We start from the raw sequence: 21,833 nt of genomic DNA, 5'->3' as shown, positions 1-21,833 counted from the left end.
TGTTTTTGCTCATGTTTATTGCACTTGTCTATATTTACCCCTTTTCACATGTAAAGCGCCATGGAAAAAATGGCGCTATAAAAATGTATAATAGTAATAATAATAATAATAATAATGTAAAGACATAACACAGTAGCCGTCACTCCACAGTGCACAGCTGTAAGTCACATGTGCAACATATCACAGAAGCTGCCTGTCAGGAAATATGACGTAATGTCTTATTGTTCAATCGCACACTGAGCTCTGCTACATCCATTAGGGTTGCTGTTCTAAACACAAAGCACTTTGCAGACACACAGCTGCATGGCCTCTCACTCTGCCTGTGTAATTCTAAACTACTCATTCCCCCCCCCCCCCCCCTCAAGAATGTGAGCAGAACCCAACTCTTTGTCTGCAGCCATGTGCTCCATGTGTGTACGAGAAAGTTATTCAAGATGAAATAACTCGACCTCAAGAAGATATGTAGGTGTGAAAATTACAAGTTTGGGATGCGAGACGATAGCGCTACACACCAATGCTTTTTTGCTCAGCTCCTGGCAGCATCTGAGAAATGCATTACTGCCTATCTGAGTCACATAGCCAAGTCATGTTTGGACTAAAATGAACGCCAATGTCATGCTGAGAATAATGATAATTTTGTTGTCCGTCTACGAGCCTCACAGACTGAGTTAGGATGGCTATGAGCTATTAGAAGGTTTTCCATACCTTTCCAAGGGGGGCATATCCAGCCCCTCAGTGGTGTCATTAGCAGAGAGTATAAAATATGGACCTCATTTTAGGTGTAGCTTTTGCCCAGGAAGTGAGCTAACAGACACTCTGCATTCTGCTCTGATGCATTGGGACATATGCTCCTCTTCCCTGCCGCATGGCTTACCATGGAATGACATAAGACAAATGTAAGTTTACTTTCATCTTTAATCCCTTTTATTTTGTAATCGTTCTTGTACATACTATGATTGTCTCATTTTGGTAATATCTTTTTAAATACTTTTGTAAACACTGCCAAATCTTTTTTGGAGTAAAAGTTATATATAGTAGCTTTGTTTTCCTTGCTCTAAACGTATCCCAAGTCCTCTGACCTAAACCAGTGTTACTGACCCGCTATTAATCATAGTAATAGGAGCTGGTGGCAGCGAAGTGTTCTGAGATGGTTGGGCAAAACTGGCAGCGACAGACGGCATTTGATAATTATAATTGCTGCCTGAGTAGTAGTTATATCGCCCTCGCTGCAGTGTGCCCAATAACCAGTACATAGTAAAGCAGCCTTTCTGGCGACTTATTATCCTAGGTGCAGTTCCCTTACTGAAATGAGGGTAAGGGGGCCGCCAGAGAGCTGCAAGTTCCAAACCGGAACTGGGATATAAATAAATCCCTGAAGAAAGAACTGGGTGAACCAAACACCCCCAGGTCAGGACAACCGCCACACTGCACAGCTTACCTGTACGGCATAGCTGTGCGTCATAAGGGCAAAATATTACAGGAGCCACGCAGCACAGCTGAGAGTGACAAGTGCAACATATCACAGGAGCAGACACCATACCGCACAGATGTGAGTCATATGTACAACATATTACATAAGCCGCTACGCCACACTGCACAGTTGTGAGTCACATGTGCAACATAGGACATGAGCAGTTATGCAATACAGTACAGATGTGTCACATGTGCAATATATCACAGAAGCTGCTAAAACACACAGCTGTGAGTCACATGTACAACATATCACGAGCCACCACGCGCAATACAGCTGTGAGTTACATGTGCAACTTTATCACATAAGTCGCTACGCCACAAAGCTGTGAGTCACATGTACAACATATCACAGGAGCGACCACGCCACAACGCACAGCTGCGAGTCATATGTGCAACATATCAGGGGAGCCACACCGCACAGCTGTGAGTCACATGTACAACATATCACAGAAGCCACCACGCAGCTGTGAGTCATAAGTGCAACATATCACAGAAGTTGCTACGCCACAAAGCTGAGTCACATGTACAACATATCACAGGAGCCAACACGCCACAACCCACAGCTGTGTTACATGCAAAACATATCACAGAAGTCGCCACGCTATACCGCACAGCTGTATCACATGTGCAACATATCAGAGACATTGCCACATGACACCAATGTGTGTTACATGTACAACATATCACAGGAGCCGCCACTCCATACCACACAGCTATAACATGTGCAACATAACAGTAGCCACCACGCCACACTACACAGCTGTGTCACATGTGCAACATATCTCAGAAGTCGCCACACCGCACAGCTGTGAGTTAGGCTACTTTCACAGTAGCGTTAACTGCAATCCGTCACAATGCGTCGTTTTGCAGAAAAACGCATCCTGCAAAAGTGCTTGCAGGATGCGTTTTTTCCCCATAGACTTGTATTGACGACGCATTGCGACAGATTGCCACACGATGCGTCGTGCTTTGGCGGATCGTCGGGAGCAAAAAACGCTACATGTAACTTTTTTGCTCCTGACGGACCGCTTTTTCCGACCGCGCATGCGCGGCCGGAACTCCGCCCCCACCTCCCCGCACCTCACAATGGGGCAGCGGATGCCCCGGAGAAATGCATCCGCTGCCTCCGTTGTGCAGTGCGTTAAACGCTAGCATCGGAATCTCTGCCCGACGCATTGCGACGGGGAGATTCTGACGCTAGTGTGAAAGTAGCCTTACATGTACAACATAGTACAGAAGCCAATATGACACACAGCACAGCTGTCGGTCACATGTACAACATATGACAGGAGCAGGTGTGCTATATCGCAGTTTTGAGTCACATGGGCAATATATCACAGAAGCCACTATGCCACATTTCACAGCTGAGTCACATGTGCAACATATTATAGGAGGCGCCACGCCGCTCAGCTGAGTCATATGTACAACATATTACAAAAGCCGCTACGCTACACTGCATGGCTATAAATCACATGTGCAACATATGACAGGAGCAGATATGCCATACAGCACAGCTGTGTCACATGTGCTAAATATTACAGAAGCCAGCACGCCACACTGCACAGCTGTGAGTCACATTAGCAACATATCAAAAGAGCAGCCACACCGCACAGCTGTGAGTCACATGTACAACACATTACAGGAGTAACCATGCTACACCGCAGAGCTGTCAGTCACATAAAATGAGAATAATGGAGGTAGGGGAAAATATGTGTAAGTGGGTTAAGAGCTGGCTCAGGGATAGGAAACAGAGGGTGGTTATTAAAGGGAAGATGCCATCAAAAAAAATTGTTTTCAGAAATTGTAAAAATGTAAAGAATTAATGATTAAATTTTCTTAAAAAATATTATCATTTGTTTATAATTTAGTAAAATATGAAAAATAATTTGAAAAGTTTTGGAATTTCCACTTTTCAACACTAGGGGGAGCAGCTGCTGAAATTTCAGAAAAACCTAGTGTACAACTAGCTCACATTACAGCACTGCAGTAAATATGGGCGGAGTCTGCTGACCTGTGTGATGTCTCCTCCCCTTCTGGGTGTTTGCTAAGGGATTAGAGAGGATGATATTCAGGAACCCAGTGAGCAGCCATTTTGTTGGTGACTGCAGAGTATGGCTGCCGTCACACTATCAGTATTTGGTCAGTATTTTACTTCAGTATTTGTAGCCAAAACCAGGAGAGGAACAATTAGAGGAAAAGTATAATAGAAACATGTCACCACTTCTGCATTTATCACCCACTCCTGGTTTTGGCTTACAAATACTGAGGTAAAATACTGACCAAATACTGAGCGTGGACGGCAGCCTTAGGCTACTTTCACACTAGCGTTGTTGGCTGTACGTTGCAATGCGTCATTCAGGAGAAAAAACGCATCCTGCAAAGTTGTCTGCAGGATGCGTTTTTCCCCATAGACTAACATTACCGACGTATTGCGATGAATTGCCACACGTCACAACTGTCGTGCGACGGTTGCGTCATGTTTTGGTGGACCGCCGCCACAAAAAAAGTTACATGTAACGTTTGTGCGTCGAGTCCACCATTTTCAACCGCACATGCATGGCCGAAACTCCGCCCCCTCATGCCCAAACCTTACAATGGGGCAGCGGACGCGTCGTAAGACTGCTTGTGCTGCCCACATCGGACATTTCTTTCACAGCATACGTCGGTATGACGCACTGCGAAAGGCCCGTACCGACGCTAGTGTGACAGCAGCACAGAGTATTTCAGGAGAGCAGTGTGCTGGTCTATGGGGGCCCCCTGTTCGGTGTGCGGAGCAGCCAGGGATTGTACATAGAGCGCTGTCTTTTATACACATGGATGGACCGTCTGCTTGTTTGCTCCACAGAAATCCAGGAAACATTTCTGCGGATTGATGGCCTGGTCTGATCCAGACTTTGCATGCAGACCCCATTCCCCTCCTCAGATCCTGTCTTCTCCATCCTGTCCTGGCGATGTGTGAAAGCGAGGTGACAGGCGCAGTCTGGGATAACGCTGGGGGGAAATGTAGCCATATAGTAACGATAAAAATGAGACCCCTCTCTTCAGCTGCCTCACCAGCCCTGACTGCACCTAACTGGAGGTCCTGCTGCCCCTCTATTACCCCAGACCCGCGTGCAGGTGCTCAGCCAGAACCACCATAGAATGGGTCCGCTTTCTGAAGATAATACTGCCATAGTGTTCTCACTTAATACCGCCATAGAGATCACACATAATACTGCCAGTGTTCTCACATACCACCATATAGATCGCACATAATACTGCCATAGTGTTCTCACATAATACCGCCATATAGATCACACACAATACTATCAAATAGATCACACAATACTGTCATACAGTTCTCACATAATACCACCATATAGATCACACATAATACTGCCAGTGTTCTCACATACCGCCATATAGATAACACATAATACTGCCAGTGTTCTCACATAATACCGCCATATAGATCACACATAATACCGCCAGTGTTCTCACATACCGCCATATAGATCACACATAATACTGCCATAGTGTTCTCACATAATACCGCCATATAGATCACACATAATACCGCCAGTGTTCTCACATACCACCATATAGATCACACATAATACCGCCAGTGTTCTCACATACCACCATATAGATCACACATAATACTGCCAGTGTTCTCACATACCACCATATAGATCGCACATAATACTGCCATAGTGTTCTCACATAATACCGCCATATAGATCACACATAATGCTGCCAGTGTTCTCACATAATACCACCATATAGATCACACACAATTCCACCATATAATTCTCACAATACTGATCAAGCATAATACCACCATACAGATCACATAATACCGTCATATAGATCTCACATAATGCCATAATACAGCATGACGCTCGCAGCTCCTGTTACCGCACGCATTGAGTTGTGTGCGCAATGGGGAAAGATATGCAGGGGGGAGAGGAGTGCATAGAAGTGGATTAGATACACGGTTCACCAGACAGTATCACACAGGAGAGGATTAGATATACGGCTCAGCAGACACTATCACACAGGAGAGGATTAGATACACGGCTCAGCAGTCAGTATTCCACAGGATTAGATACACAGGTCAGCACAGGAGAGGATTAGATACATGGCTCAGCAGACACTATCACACAGGAGAGGATTAGATACACGGCTCAGCAGACACTATCACACAGGAGAGGATTAGATACACGGCTCACCAGACAGTATCACACAGGATAGTATTAGATACACGGCTCAGCAGACAGTATCACACAGGAGAGGATTAGATACACGGCTCAGCAGACACTATCACACAGGAGAGGATTAGATACACGGCTCAGCAGACACTATCACACAGGAGAGGATTAGATACACGGCTCAGCAGACACTATCACACAGGAGAGGATTAGATACACGGCTCAGCAGACAGTATCACACAGGAGAGGATTAGATACACGGCTCACCAGACAGTATCACACAGGAGAGGATTAGATACACGGCTCAGCAGACACTATCACACAGGAGAGGATTAGATACACGGCTCAGCAGTCAGTATTCCACAGGATTAGATACACAGGTCAGCACAGGAGAGGATTAGATACACGGCTCAGCAGACAGTATTACACAGGAGAGGATTAGATACACGGCTCAGCAGTCAGTATTCCACAGGATTAGATACACAGGTCAGCACAGGAGAGGATTAGATACACGGCTCAGCAGACAGTATTACACAGGAGAGGATTAGATACACGGCTCAGCACAGTATAGTGATAGATGCAGGGTCTGATGTCCTGTGAGGAGCTGCAGTGAGAGGTCAGAGCAGCACAGAGCCTCCCCCATCCCCCTCTGTTACCTCTCTGCAGCTCCTGATAAGAGAACATCAGACCGCAGCACTTCACCCTCTCTAGCGATTCTAGAGATTCAGCCACACACCAGGCAGCAGAGGACAGGGAACGGCCGCTGAGTGTGAGGGGAGACAGATGTAGCTGCTCCTCCAACAGCACGGCTCTACAGTGGAGCTCACAGGTACACTCCACTGTAGGCTGAAGCAAGATGGCGCCGACCTCCTGCCTCTGCTGTGATGTGGAGACCGCCCAGGGGGCGTGGCCACATCAGAGCAGAGAGCAGACAATGCTAGCTATGGGGTCGCCTCCCGACTACTGATCTCTATGTCCAGGGCAGCCGTATGTGAAGACTGTAAGTGTCGTGCAGCTACACTTACAGTCCTGCAAATGAAAATGGCGGCGCCCAGTGGCAGAAAAAAAATGAATAAAAAAAGAACAATAAATACTATGTACTTGAAAATAACTTATAAAAATAAGGAATTAAAGAGGTTTTTTTTTTTTTTACAATATTAAAACGCGGCACCTTCCCTTTAATGGAGCACACTCGGACTGGGTCGCGGTTAGCAGTGGGGTACCGCAGGGGTCAGTATTAGGCCCTCTTATTTTTAACATTTATTAATGACCTTGTAGGGGGCATTCAGAGTAGAATTTCAATATTTGCAGATGACACTAAACTCTGCAGGGTAATTAATACAGAGGAGGACAATTTTATATTACAGGATGATTTATGTAAACTACAAGCTTGGGCTGATAAATGGCAAATGAGCTTTAATGGGGATAAATGTAAGGTCATGCACTTGGGTAGAAGTAATAAGATGTATAATTATGTGCTTAATTCTAAAACTCTGGGCAAAACCGTCAATGAAAAAGACCTGGGAGTATGGGTGAATGACAAACTCATATTCAGTGGCCAGTGTCAGGCAGCTGCTACAAAGGCAAATAAAATAATGGGATGCATTAAAAGAGGCATAGATGCTCATGAGGAGAATATAATTTCACCTCTATACAAGTCACTAGTTCGACCACACTTAGAATACTGTGCACAGTTCTGGTCTTCGGTGTATAAGAAAGACATAGCTGAACTAGAGCGGGTGCAGAGAAGAGCGACCAAGGTTATTAGAGGGCTGGGGGGTCTGCAATACCAAGATAGGTTATTACACTTGGGGCTATTTAGTTTGGAAAAACGAAGGCTAAGCGTATGTGCACACGTCAGGATTTCTTGCAGAAATTTTCCTGACAAAAAACGGACATTTCTGCCAGAAATCCGCATGAGTTTTTACCGCGGTTTTCACGCGGTTTTGGTGCGTTTTTCCCAAATGCATAGAACAGCGGGAAAAACGCAGAAAATCCGCAAAATTAATGAACATGCTGCTTTTTTTTTTTTTTACCGCGATGCATTTTTTTTTGGCGGAAAAAAACGCATCATGTGCACAAAACATGCAGAATGCATGCTAAATGATAGGATGCATAATGTATGCGTTTTAATGGGTTTTTATAGCGTTTTTACCGCGAAAAAAACACGAAAAAACCTGAACGTGTGCACATAGCCTAAGGGGTGACCTTATTTTAATGTATAAATATATGAGGGGACAGTACAAAGACCTTTCTGATGATCTTTTTAATCATAGACCTGAGACAGGGACAATGGGGCATCCTCTAAGTCTGGAGGAAAGAAGGTTTAAGCATAATAACAGATGCGGATTCTTTACTGTAAGAGCAGTGAGACTATGGAACTCTCTGCTGTATGATGTTGTAATGAGTGATTCATTACTTAAATTTAAGAGGTGACTGAATGCCTTTCTTGAAAAGTATAATGTTACAGGGTATATATACTAGATTCCTTGATAGGGTGTTGATCCAGGGAACTAGTCTGATTGCCGTATGTGGAGTCGGGAAGGAATTTTTTTCCCCAATGTGGAGCTTACTCTTTGCCACATGGTTTTTTTTTTGCCTTGCTCTGGATCAACATGTTAGGGCATGTTAGGTTAGGCTATGGGTTGAACTAGATGGACTTAAAGTCTTCCTTCAACCTTAATAATATGTTACTATGTTACATGTTCAACAGATCACAGCAGCCGCCATGTCACACAGCTGTGAGTCACATGTGCAACATATCACAGGAGCCGCCACACAGCTGTGTCACATGTACAACATATCACAGGAGCCGCCACGCCACACCGCTGTGAGTGACATGTGCAACTTATCAAACGAGCCACACAGCACAGCTGTGACATGTGCAACATACCACAGAAGCCACCATACCACACTGCTGTGAGTCACACATGCAACACATCACAGAAGTCGCCACGCAGCTGTGAGTCACAAGTGCAACATATCACAGAAGCCACCACGCCACACAGCTACGAATCACATGTGCAAGTTATCACAGCAGCCACCACACAGCTGTGAGTCACATGTGCAACATATCACAGGAGCCGCCACGTCACACCGCTGAGTCACATGTGCAACATATCAAACGAGCCACACCGCACAGCTGTGAGTGACATGTGCAACATATAGGAGCCGCCATGCCATACCATACAGCTTTGAGTCACATGTGCAACATATCATAGGAGAGGCCACGCGAAACCGCACAGCTCAGTGTCACATGTGTAACAAATAACAGAAGCATCTACACCACACAGCTGTGAGTCACATGTGCCACATATCACAGGAGCTGCCATGCCAAACCGCACAGCTGTGAGTCACATGTGCCACATATCTCCTCCTGTACCAGTTATGACTTGTATTGTTTAAGATTATTGTACTTATTTTTATTATGTATACCCCTCCTTACATGTAAAGCGCCATGGAATAAATGGTGCTATAATAATAAATAATAATATCACAGAAGTCGTCACACCATACCACATCTGTCACATGTGCAACATATCACAGCAGCGGCTACGCCACACCGCTGTGTCCCATGTGCAACCCGAACAGTTTTGCACATGTGCAACAGAAGCCAGCACGCCATACCTGCACAGCTGTGTCACATGTGCAACATATCACAGAAGCCGCTACAACACACAACTGTAAGTGACATGTGCAGTGTATCACGAGCCACCACGCTACACCGCAGAGTCACATGTGCACCACATCACACGAAAGTGCTGTACTGCTGCAGTCAGTGACACATACATCCTTCCACACAAGCTGCACAGCACCCTAACATTTCCTGCTCCCCAAAAGAAAATAAATTAACATCTTTGTACCAGAAACACACTCATCTTATATTGACATAGTCTACTGAAAAGCCTATGATTGGCAGCCTCTGGTCACATGCGTCAGTCAATACCTTGCACGCATGGCTGAGCTGTAATTTGGTTTTTTTCTCTAATCTCTGCTCTCAAGGCTGAGAATTAATTAGGAAATATTGAGCTGGCCAAAAGCACTTAGCAATGTTCATGCTTCCCTGTAACACACACCCCGACTGTGCCAGGCCACGGAGCAACGGTATTATACAGAGCCGCGACCACACAAAAGAAGAGAAGTTTGAGGATTACTGCAGGCTGTAGGCTTGTCGAAAGAGGCGAGTCTTCAGGTTCTTTTTGTAGGTTTCTGTGGTAGGCGAGAGTCTGATGTGTTGGGATAGAGAGTTCCAGAGTATGGGGGAAGCACGGGAGAAGTCTTGTATGCGGTTGTGGGAAGAAGAGATAAGAGGGTAGTAGAGAAGAAGATCTTGAGAGTATCGGAGGTTGCGTTTAGGTAAGTACCGGGAGACGAGGTCACAGATGTATGGAGGAGACAGGTTGTGGATGGATTTGTATGTCATAGTTAAGGTTTTGAACTGGAGCCTTTTTTGGACAATAGGAAGCCAGTGAAGGGCTTGATATAGGGGAGAGCCTGAGGAATAGCGGGGAGACAGGTGGATAAGTCGGGCAGCAGAGTGTAGGATGGATTGAAGGGGAGGTCAGAGAGTAGAAGGTTGCAGTAGTCAAGACGGGAGATAAGGGTGTGCACTACTGTTTTTTTGGTTTTGTGGTCAAGGAATGAGCGGATCCAAAAAATATTTTTGAGCTTGAGACTGCAGGAGGAGGCAAGGGCTTGGATATGAGGCTTGAAAGAGAGGGCAGAGTCGGATCACCCCAAGACACTAAGAATGCGGGACTGGGGAAATTGAGCAGCCATTGACATTGATGGATAGGTTTGGTGGTGGGATAGAGAGAGAAGGGGGAAAGATGATGAATTCTGTTTTGTCCATTTTCAGTTTTAGAAAGCGAGTAGAAAAGAAGGCTGAAATAGCAGACAGACATAGTGGTATTTTGGTCAGTAAGGAGGTGAGGTCAGGTCCAGATAGGTAGATCTGCGTGTCATCGGAGAAGAGGTGATACTGCAAACCGTGGGATTCTATGAGCTGTCCCAGGTGACTCAAAGCTGTGCATTGTGGTGTGGCGACTTCTGTGATATGTTGCAGATATAACACAGCTGTGAGGTATGGCGTGGAGGCTCCTGTGATATGTTGTACATGTGACTCACAGCTATGCGGTGTGGCAGCTTTGGTTATATGTTGTATATGTGACTCAGCTGTGTGGCATAGCGGCTCCTGTGATAAGTTGCACATGTGACTCACAGTTGTCCGGTGTGGCATGGCGACTCCTGTGATATGTTGCTCATGTAACTCACAGCTGTGCGGTGTAGCTTCTCTGGTATGTTGCACATGTGACTCACAGTGATCTGGTGTGGCGACTTCTGTGATATGTTGTACAAGTGATTCACAGCTGCGTGGCATACTGGCTTCGGTGGTATGTTACACATGTGACTCACAGCTGTGCAATGTGGCGTTGCGGTGTCACGGTTCACGGGGAGGATACCTTTATCATCCCCACCGCTCACACCAATTTGTCATGAACCGGGGTTGTTTGGCCAGTTCTTTTCTGAAGGGGATTTATCTATATCCCACTTTCGGTTTGGAACTTGCAGCTCTCTGGCGCCCCCCTTATCCTCAAGTCAGACAGGGTACTGCACCTAGGATAATTAGTCGCCAGAAAGGCTGCCTTACTTTATACTGGCTAATGGGCACACTACAGCGAGGGCGATATAACTACTCCCACTCAGGCGGGAACAATAATTATCAATGCCGTCCGTCGCTACAAAGCCTCCCAAACGCTCAGGACAAATCTGCTGCCACCAGCTCCGATTTCTTAATTAATAACGGGTCCGGAGCCAACCCAGATTAGTAGCTTAATTCACTTCAGAGGACGTGACAGTTCGTTATAGAGCAAGGAGAAACAAAACTAGTAATTTTATATATTTTACTCCAAAAAGGTAGGCAGTGTTTACAGAAGTATAAAAAGATATTATGAAAGAAGACAAGTATCGTATGCACAGTACAATTACAAATAAAATGGGATTAAAGTTGAAAAACACAGTTCTTTCATATCATTTCATCTTATGGCTGACCATGTGCTGTGGGGGATGGGCACACATCTAAATGCATCGCAGATCTGTCTCGCAGCTAGACCCGGGACAAAAGACTAGGGAAGACTGATGTCTCACTCAGTTATCTCTGTGCCCAAAACCAAGGCACTCCCCCTTTGGTGACCTCACTGAGAGGCTGAATACTCCCCTTTCTTAGGGTTATGACAAACCATTTCTATGCATAACTCGCTGTATGAAGAAGAATGACTTAAGGATCATGATGCTCACCACATCAGGGGGGTTCGTTTAAGTATAAACGCAGCGTAGGTAAATGACCCCTTACAGAGAAACCAGTTGCTTGCATTTCGTTGGGTTTAGCTCCTAGCGATTACATTGAGTTATAGATCTCTCAGTGGACATCCGGAATATGTAACTTTTATCTTGCTATCACTGATCGGTGCCAATATACATAACATTTCAAGAACAAGAGAGTCCCATACGGTTTGAAATTTGCTGTACCAGTTATCCTGGTATCAGATGGGATGGGGGATAAGGGGTTTAGGGAGAGGACAAAGCCATAAAAATTCCTCAGTGGAGCTGGTCTCACATTACAACTATATAGCAGGGGGGGAGGGAGTTGCCTGCAGGCTAAGAGAGAAGAGCTTTCTAGGCAGAGTAAGGGGGGGGGGGGGGGGGTCGGGAAAGCCCGCAGCGTGTCTGAAAAGCCATGGACCTTTTCGGCACATACCCAAAACATGGCATATTCATATTATTGTGATAGGCGCCTTCTGTGATATGTTGCACATGTGACATTCATTCTCTGAATCCCTCCTCCCCCTCACAGGCATAAGTTCCATACACAATGCGGATGACGCTGCTGCTCTATATAACACCACAATAGCTGTAGCTTTGGAATCTGCTGCCCCACTTACACATACCAAAGCTCGCAAAATCAACAGACAGCCCTGGCACACCAGCCTGACCAAAGAACTGAGGCGAGCTTCCAGGGCTGCTGAACGCAGATGGAAAAGATCCCACTCTAACAAGCACTTCATTGCATTCAAACAGTCCCTCACTACTTTCAAGACCACACTCGCCACAGCTAAACAAACCTACTTCTCATCTCTCATATCCTCTCTCTCTCACAACCCTAAACAGTTATTCAACACCTTCAATTCTCTCATCCATCCCCCAGCACCTCCTCCCTCCCCACTTATCGCCGCTGAAGACTTTGCCTCATTTTTCAAGCAGAAGATTGATCGCATCAGAGACAGTTTTGGTCAACAACCCCCAGAGCCCTTCCTCCCGATTTCCCAGCCCTCCACCTCCAAAACCAACTTCTCCACCATTACAGAAGATCAACTCTCCACTCTACTCTCAAGATCGCATCTCACCACCTGTGCACTTGACCCGCTCCCATCCCACCTCATCCCAAACCTCACCACAATCTTCATCCCAACCCTAACCCATCTCTTCAACCTATCACTAACAACTGGTGTTTTCCCCTCAAGCTTTAAACATGCCTCCATCACACCTATCCTCAAAAAGCCCTCTCTTGACCCATCCTCTGTATCTAGCTATCGCCCTATATCACTTCTCCCCTATGCCTCCAAACTACTTGAACAACACATTTATCTTGAACTGTCCTCTCATCTCTCTTCTTGCTCCCTCTTTGACCGCCTACAATCTGGCTTCCGGTCACACCATTCCACCGAAACTGCCCTAACTAAAGTCACCAATGACCTCTTAACCGCCAAGAGCAAGCGACACTACTCTGTCCTCCTCCTCCTCGACCTGTCGGCTGCCTTTGACACAGTGGACCGTTCCCTATTATTACAAACCCTCTCATCCCTTGGCATCGCAGACTTGGCCCTATCCTGGATCTCATCATACCTAACAGACCGGACATTCAGCGTCTCCCACTCACACACCACCTCCTCACCTCGCCCTCTATCTGTCGGAGCCCCACAAGGTTCAGTCGTTGGGCCCTTGCTCTTCTCCATTTACACCTTTGGCCTGGGACAGCTCATAGAATCTCATGGCTTTCAGTATCACCTCTATGCTGACGACACACAGATCTACATCTCTGGACCAGATATCACCTCCCTTCTAACCAGAATCCCTCAATGTCTGTCCACTATTTCATCCTTCTTCTCCGCTAGATTTCTGAAACTTAACATGGACAAAACAGAATTCATCATCTTTCCCCCATCTCACGCGACCCCCCCAAAGAACCTATCCATTACAGTAAATGGCTGCCCACTCTCCCCAGTCCCACAAGCTCGCTGCCTCGGGGTAATCCTTGACGCTGATCTCTCCTTCAAACCACATATCCAAGCCCTTTCCACTTCCTGCCGACTTCAACTCAAAAATATTTCACGAATCCGTTCATTCCTCAACCATGAATCTGCAAAAACCCTAGTCCATGCCCTCATCATCTCTCGCCTTGACTACTGCAACCTCCTGCTCTGTGGCCTCCCCTCTAACACTCTCGCACCCCTCCAATCTATTCTAAACTCTGCTGCCCGACTAATCCACCTGTTCCCCTGCTATTCCCCGGCCTCTCCCCTCTGTCAATCTCTTCACTGGCTCCCCATTGCCCAGAGACTCCACTACAAAACCCTAACCATGACGTACAAAGCCATCCACAACCTGTCTCCTCCATACATCTGTAACCTCGTCTCCCGATACTTACCTACCCGCAACCTCCGATCCTCACAAGATCTCCTACTCTACTCCCCTCTTATCTCCTCTTCCCACAATCGTATACAAGATTTCTCTCGCGTATCACCCCTACTCTGGAACCCTCTACCACAACACATCAGACTCTCGCCTACCATCGAAACCTTCAAAAAGAACCTGAAGACCCACCTCTTCCGACAAGCCTACAACCTGCAGTAACCACCGATCGACCAAACCGCTGCATGACCATCTCTACCCTCACCTACTGTATTCTCACCCATCCCTTGTAGATTGTGAGCCTTTGCGGGCAGGGTCCTCATTCCTCCTGTACCAGTTATGACTTGTATTGTTTAAGATTATTGTACTTCTTTTTATGTATACCCCTCCTCACATGTAAAGCGCCATGGAATAAATGGCGCTATAACAATAAATAATAATAATAATGTGACTCACACCTGTGTGGTGTGTCGTGGCGGCTTCTATGATATGTTGCATATGTGACTGGCAGCTGTGTGTTTTAGCGGCTTCTGTGATATATTGCACATGTGGCTTACAACTTTGCTGTATGGTGTAGTGTTTTCTGTTATATGTTGCACATGTGACTAACAGCTGTTTGGTTTGGCATGGCGGCTTTTATAAGTTGCACAAGTGATTCACAGATGCGTGGCATACTGGCTTCTGTGGTATGTTGCATGCACATGTGACTCACAGCTGTGCAATGTGACGTAGCGGCTTCTGTGATAAGCTGCACATGTGACTCACAGCTGTGCGGTTTGGCATTGCAACTTCTGTGATATGTTGCACATGTGACTCACAGCTGTGCGGTATGGCGTGGCGGCTCCTGTGATATGTTGCACTTGTCACAGCTGTGTGGAGTTGCTCCTCTGACATGTTGCACATGTGACACAGCTGTGTGGCATGGTGGTTCCTGTGATTTTTTGCATGTGTAACACAGCTGTGTGGCGAGGCGGCTTCTGTGATATGTTGCACATTTCACTCACAGCAGTGTGGTGTGGTGTGGCGTGGCGGCTCCTGTGATATGTTGCACGTGAGTCATAGCTGTGCGATGTTTCATGGCGGATCCTGTGATAAGCTGCCCATGTGACTCACAGCTGTGCGGTGTGGCGCTGGCGTCTCCTGTAATATGTTGCCCATGTGACTCACAGCTGTTTGGCATGGTGGTGGTGGCTCCTGTGATATGTTGCCCATGTAACACACAGCTGTTTGGTATGGCGTGGCGAGTCTAGTGATATGTTGCACCTGTGTGTCACAGCTCTGCTGTGTGATGTGGGGGCTCCTATGATAAGCTGCACATGTGTCTCACAGCTGTGTGGCGCTGGTGGCTCCTGTGATATGTAGCCTATGTGACTCACAGCTGTGTGGTGTGGGGCTGACGGTTCCTGTAATATGTTGCCCATGTGACACAGCTGTGTGGTGTGGCATTGGTGGCTCCTGTGATATGTTGCCCATGTGTCTCACAGCTGTTTGGTATGGCGTGGCGGCTCTAGTGATATGTTGCACCTGTGTGTCACAGCTCTGCTGTGTGACGTGGCGGCTCCTATGATAAGCTGCACATGTGTCTCACAGCTGTGTGGTGTTGGTGGCTTCTGTGATATGTTACCCATGTGTCTCACAGCAGTGGTGTAGCGTCAGCTGCTCCTGTGATATGTTACCCATGTGTCTCACAGCAGTGGTGTAGCGTCAGCTGCTCCTGTGATATGTTACCCATGTGTCTCACAGCAGTGGTGTAGCGTCAGCTGCTCCTGTGATATGTTGCCCATGTGACTCACAGCTGTGTTATGGTGGCTACTGTGATATGTTGCCCATGTGACTTACAGCTGCGCGGTGTGTCTGATGTCTCTTTCTCTGTTTCTTCCAGTTTGCGTCGCAATGATTACACGGTTCATGTGAATGTGAACGACTACCTGGACATTTACTGCCCACATTATAACGATACAACGGCGGAGCACAGGATGGAGCAGTATACCCTGTTCATGGTGAATTACGACGGCTACCGCTTCTGTAACATCAGCCAGGGCTTCAAGCGCTGGGAGTGTAACCGGACGCACTCCCCACACAGCCCCATCAAGTTCTCCGAGAAGTTCCAGCGATACAGCGCCTTTTCCCTGGGGTACGAGTTCCACGCAGGGAGCAACTACTACTACATCTGTGAGTACTGGAAGAGAGATGTGTACATTCAGCGAGCGCCAGATTATAGATGTGCATGTTGTAAAAGTACCGGAGAGTAGATGTGTACAATTAGTGAGCGCCAGAACGTAGATGGGTACTTTCAGCAAGCATTGGAGGATAGCTGTACGTTCAGCTAGTGCCGGAGGGTAGGTTTCCTCCTGTAGATAGGTCTAATAGTCCGGGCCGCACTGTCCTGTAATCTGGAGATTTCCCCACGTAGATGGGTCTCATAGTCCTGTAATCCAGATATTTGCCCCTATAGATAGGTCTCATAGTCCGGGCTGCACTGCCCTGTAATCTGGAGATTTCCCTCTGTAGATAGGTCTCATAGTCTGTGCTGTGCTGCCATGTAATCCAAAGATTTCCCCCTGTAGACTGTTCTCATAGTCCCGGCTGCACTGTCCTGTAGTCTGGAGTTTTCCGCTTGTAGATAGGTCTCATAGTTCAGGCCACACTGCCCTGTAGTCCGGAGATTTCCCCCTGTAGATAGGTCTCCTAGTTGAGGCTGCACTGCCCTGTAATCCAGAGATTTCCCACCTGTAGATAGGTCTCCTAGTTGAGGCTGCACTGCCCTGTAATCCAGAGATTTCCCTCTATAGATCGGTTTTACATTCCGGGCTGCACGGTCATGTAATCCAGAGATTTCCCCTTATAGATCGGTCTTGCAGTCCGGGACGCACTGTCCTGTAATCCGGAGAGGTACACCTGTAGATAGGTCTCTTAGTCCAGGCCGCACTGTCCTGTAATCCAGAGATTTCCCCCCCTTTAGATAGGTCTAACAGTCCGGGCTACGCTGCCCTGTAGTCTGGAGATTTCCCCCTATAGATCGTGCAACAGTCCGGGCTGCGCTGCCCTGTAGTCCGGAGATTTTCCCCTATAGATCGGTCTAACAGTCCGGGCCACACTGTCCTGTAATCCAGAAATTTCCCCCTTTAGATAGATCTAACAGTCCGGGGCGCACTGCCCTGTAATCTGGCTGGAGCAGACATGGCGTTGCCTGTGTAATACGCAGAAAGGCTAGTGCAAAGCTCTCCCTAGTGGCCAGCTACTGGACTGCAGGTGTGACTGGTGCAGTGGATGGGACTCGCTGGGACAGAAGGTGTTACACTGGGGGCTTTGCATCCTGGGAGTGATCATTTCCATCCGTCTTATAAAACTGGTAAAATGTATACAACACTTCTAAAAAAAAAAATTATTATTAATTTGGATAAAACCCTTTTTCGCTGTCGTTTTCCTTCCTTCCTTATTTTGGAGGATATTGTCTTCCCTCCCCCATTCTGCCAGGTAAATGGCAGATGCCCTCACCCCAGGTCACGCAGAGATACACTGATCATAGTGTGGGGAGGCTCCTGCTGCAGTCGCCTGCCTTACAGGCAGTGTCACCTCAGGTACTAGACTCTCCAGCTTCTCCTCTTCCTTTGATTCTTTTTTTTTTTTTTTTATTTCCACAGCAACTCCAACCCACAACCACCGGCACACCTGCCTGAAGATGAAGGTGTCCGTGTGCTGTGCCACCAGTAAGTATTGGCTGCCCTGGAGCGGTAATCTGGACCATGGGGTGGTTGTCGCTGACGGGTGCTAATCCTGTTATTCTTCCCTGCAGCGGCCCACTCAGGAGAGAAGCACGCTCCCACGCTGCCTGACTTCACGATAGGACCAGACGTGAAGATTGAAGATCTAGGTGAGTCCGTGCCTCTCATAGTCCGCTGTTGCCCCCTGCTGGATGGCAATGTATTAGCTGTTTTTTGTTGAGCAATGTCTTTTTTCACTATGACTGTGTCCAGGTCGTATCCTACACTTGCCCGGGGCCGAAGATTTGTGGTCGATGATCTGCAGGGCAGCCTCGCTTGTTCTTTGACTTGTCTGTGATGGACAGTCACATTTATCGCCTATGATGGCCTGCGTGCACTCGTTCCTGGTGCCCTGGCTCGTCTTTTGTCTCGGTTTTGGGGATTGCAGCCATATGGCCTGTATGACTGGATTAGTGAATGGATCAAGAGAAATCTTTCTAGATATCTTGTAAAGGAAATCTGTAGAGTGTGGTGCCAATGGTGCTGAACATTCAGTGTCCATCCTCTCTCACCACCTCATAGTTTGAAGATTCTTTGCTCCCTCCACTCATCCCCTCCTGTCTCAGCCACCTCTCGCACTCTGACCCTAGACTTTCTCTTGGACTGCAGCGCCAGCTAGTCTCCACCCGCCTCTTGGGTTATGGCCCTTGCTCATCGCCTATCGCACTGTGGCCCCATCCTGTCCCCTGCTGCCTCAGTCGCTTCTCGTACTCTGGTCCAGTCTTTCTCTGTTCGCTTCTCGGACTGCAACTCGTCTCCTCCTCTCTCTCGGACTGTGGTCCCAGTCTGTCCCCTCCTGCCCCAGCCGTTTTTTCGTACTCTGGCTGCAGCCTGTCCTTTGGACTGCAGAATCTGCTCGTCTCCACCCGCCTCTCGGACTGTGTCCCCAGCCTGTCCCCCTCCTGCCTCGGCCATCTCTCGTACTATGGTCCCGGCCTGCTTCTGCCTGCGTCTCAGACTGCAGCTCGTCTCTTTCCGCCTCTGACTGTGGTCCCAGCCTGTCCCCTCCTGCCTCTCGGGCTCTGGCCCTATCCTGTCCCCCCTCCTGCTTCAACTGTCTCTTATACTATGGCCTCAGCCCATCTCTGCCCTCCTCTTGGACAGCAGCTAGTTTCTACCTGCCTCTGACTGTGGCCCCAGCCTGTCCCCTCCTGCCTCAGGCGTCTCTCATACTCTGTCCCCATCCTGTCTCTTGGACTACAGCTCCAGCTAGTCTCCAACCGACTCTCGGACTGTGGCCCCAGCCTGTCCCCCTCCTGCCTCACTGTCTCTTGTACTGTAGATCGTCTTTGCCCGCCTCTTGGATTGCAACTCGTCTCCACCCGCCTTTCAGACTGTGACCCCAGCCTGTCCCCTTCCTGCCTCAGCCTTCTCTCATACTATGGACCAGCCCCGTTTCTGCCCACCTCCTGGACTGCAGCTAGTCTCCACTCGCTTGATCCATCTGTTGTGCACTGGCTCTGGTCCGTCTCTGCCCGCCTCTTGGACTGCAGCTAGTCTATACCTGCCTCTGATTGCGGCCCCAGCCTGTCCCCCTCCTGCCTCAGCCGTGTCTCATACTATGGGCCTGTATCTGCCCATCCCACCCTCTCTTGGCCCATGTCGGTTGTCTATTGAGTTGTGCTCTTGTTTTCCATTTCCAATCGCAGATTCCATTCTGATGAGGTCGCTGTTGTTTACTCTTAAAAACGTCAGACCATCGCTTGTATTTTGGGTATAGGGCATTGCACAAACCTTTTCCCTCTTTTATTTCAGGTAACTTTAATCCCGAGATCCCCAAGTTGGAGAAAAGCATTAGCGGGACGAGCCCGAAGCGGGAACACTTACATTTGACTGTGGCCGTCTCTCTGCTCCTAATTACTCTCTTGGCATCTTAGTTTTCTTGTGTCAGGACTGAAGACCTCGGAGCTGTAAAACTAACGCTCACTCCACAGTCAGAACTCTGTATGGACTGCACAGGTTGGGTCACGGCTGAAGGGAGGAGCAGCATCCTTAGTCATAATTTTTTTTTTTTTTTAACTTTCCTTTACAAAGAATGAAACTTCAGGACTAAAATCACAACTCAGACTCCAGTGAAAACTACTGAGGTCGCGTGATCTCTTCAATAATATCAATGAGAAGACCGGGCCAAGGAGCTGCTGCCACGAGCTTGTGATCCACAGGAGCCTGCTTCGTCCTGGCCCCGATGTACACCTGGCAGCCATAACTATGGGCTGTTAATACTTTAGTGCCTATGCCCGCTTGGTTCCTGCGAGGACAGAATGCACGCTGAGTGCAGGACCTTGGGGTGACAACAGACCATCGTATTAGTCAGCCTTACCGTCCCAAGTTGGTTTCCTGCATTTCTTCTGGACATGTTGACCTGTGGTTCTTTTCAGTATCTCATCCCCTTGTGATCTCTTGCTCAGATTATCGCCAGCCTCATGGATTTATCAAGTGCATTGAGCACAGTAGCAGAAACCTTTACATACCAAATGTTCCTCTCTCCCACTTTCTAGTGCCATATTTTGTCCTCCTCCTCCCCACAGACCACCGACACATGATATATAACAAGCCAACTGATGCAATGGGCGATAAGACTGCAAAATACTGGAGGAGGTAGAAGTACCAGACCTGTAGTGATGGCCGCAGCTTCGTGTGACGCCCAGAATTGGGATTAGCTCCCAGTCTTTTGTGGGTTCAGGACTAGTGATATACCGTAATTGAACCAACATTCGTAGCAGAGCCTGAATGCAGCAGATGGAGTACCCTCATCTAGTCAGTCTACAATGGCCTATGAGTACCCCAAACTCTAAATCACACCTGTGTGATGGGAGGAAATTGCACTAAATTACCCCAGAACCCGAGGACATCCACTGCTTGATGGTTAATACCCCAGGAGTTCTCAATCTTGAGGAATTGGAGGGGGGGGGGGGGGGGGCAGGTGGGGAACCAGATCCTCTGTAATACAGCAGGACCCTGCTGTACAGAACTGTCAGGGGAGAGCAGCATGCAGGAGACAGAATGGCGTTGTATATACATGTCTATCTATATTGTATGTATGCAGTCTTCGCGATGATGTATACATTGTCCCTTCTGCCCGATCTGTAAATACAAGTGTTGTCTTCTATGAAGGCACATCTCCACCTATGCAATGCACAGACACTTTGAGAATAAATATCAGACTGACCTTTTTATGAACGGCATCGGCTGTGATTTTCATATAATGCTGTAAACCTAGAAATCAAATAAAAGAACAAACTTGACTTCTCACTTGTGCGTGCTGGGAATTGGGGGCAAGGTGCGAATCTGAACACATCCGTGGTCCTCTCACCTGGAAAACATGACACCGCCATGGTCACCGTACCTCGCCTGGAATATACGACACAGCCCAGTTTCCACCCCCCTCTTGCCTGGAAAATACGACAGATCCCAGTCCCCGTGTGTATATATATATATATATATATATATATATATATATATATATATATATATCACATCGATTATCCCTGTGCCCCTCTCACCTAGAAGATATGACTCCTCCATGATCCCGGTACCCCTCTCGCCTAGAAGATATGACTCCTCCATGATCCCGACACCCCTCTCGTTTACAATATACAACACATTGATGATCCCTTCGCCCCTCTCTCCTGGAATATTTATATACAACACGTCGATGATCCCGTGCCCTTGTCTAGAATATACAACACGTCGATGATCCCGTGCCCTTGTCTAGAAT

General features: G+C 47.6%; 1 protein-coding gene across 1 annotated transcript in view; it reads left to right on the top strand.

Moving 5' to 3' along the window:
- The window catches only part of EFNA3 (ephrin A3), a 122,470-nt gene extending 101,110 nt beyond the window's left edge, over window positions 1-21,360 (top strand). Inside the window, exons 2-5 of the mRNA XM_069769059.1 lie at window positions 16,234-16,523; window positions 17,996-18,061; window positions 18,148-18,225; window positions 19,871-21,360. Coding sequence (XP_069625160.1) covers window positions 16,234-16,523; window positions 17,996-18,061; window positions 18,148-18,225; window positions 19,871-19,992 — 556 coding nt within the window. The 3' untranslated portion in view covers window positions 19,993-21,360. The remainder of the gene's footprint in view (window positions 1-16,233; window positions 16,524-17,995; window positions 18,062-18,147; window positions 18,226-19,870) is intronic.
- Window positions 21,361-21,833: the final 473 nt, after the last annotated feature.

The sequence above is a fragment of the Ranitomeya imitator genome, chromosome 1 (assembly GCF_032444005.1).
Source record: "Ranitomeya imitator isolate aRanImi1 chromosome 1, aRanImi1.pri, whole genome shotgun sequence".
NCBI lineage: Eukaryota > Metazoa > Chordata > Amphibia > Anura > Dendrobatidae > Ranitomeya > Ranitomeya imitator.
This window is presented reverse-complemented; position numbering and strand designations above follow the sequence as displayed.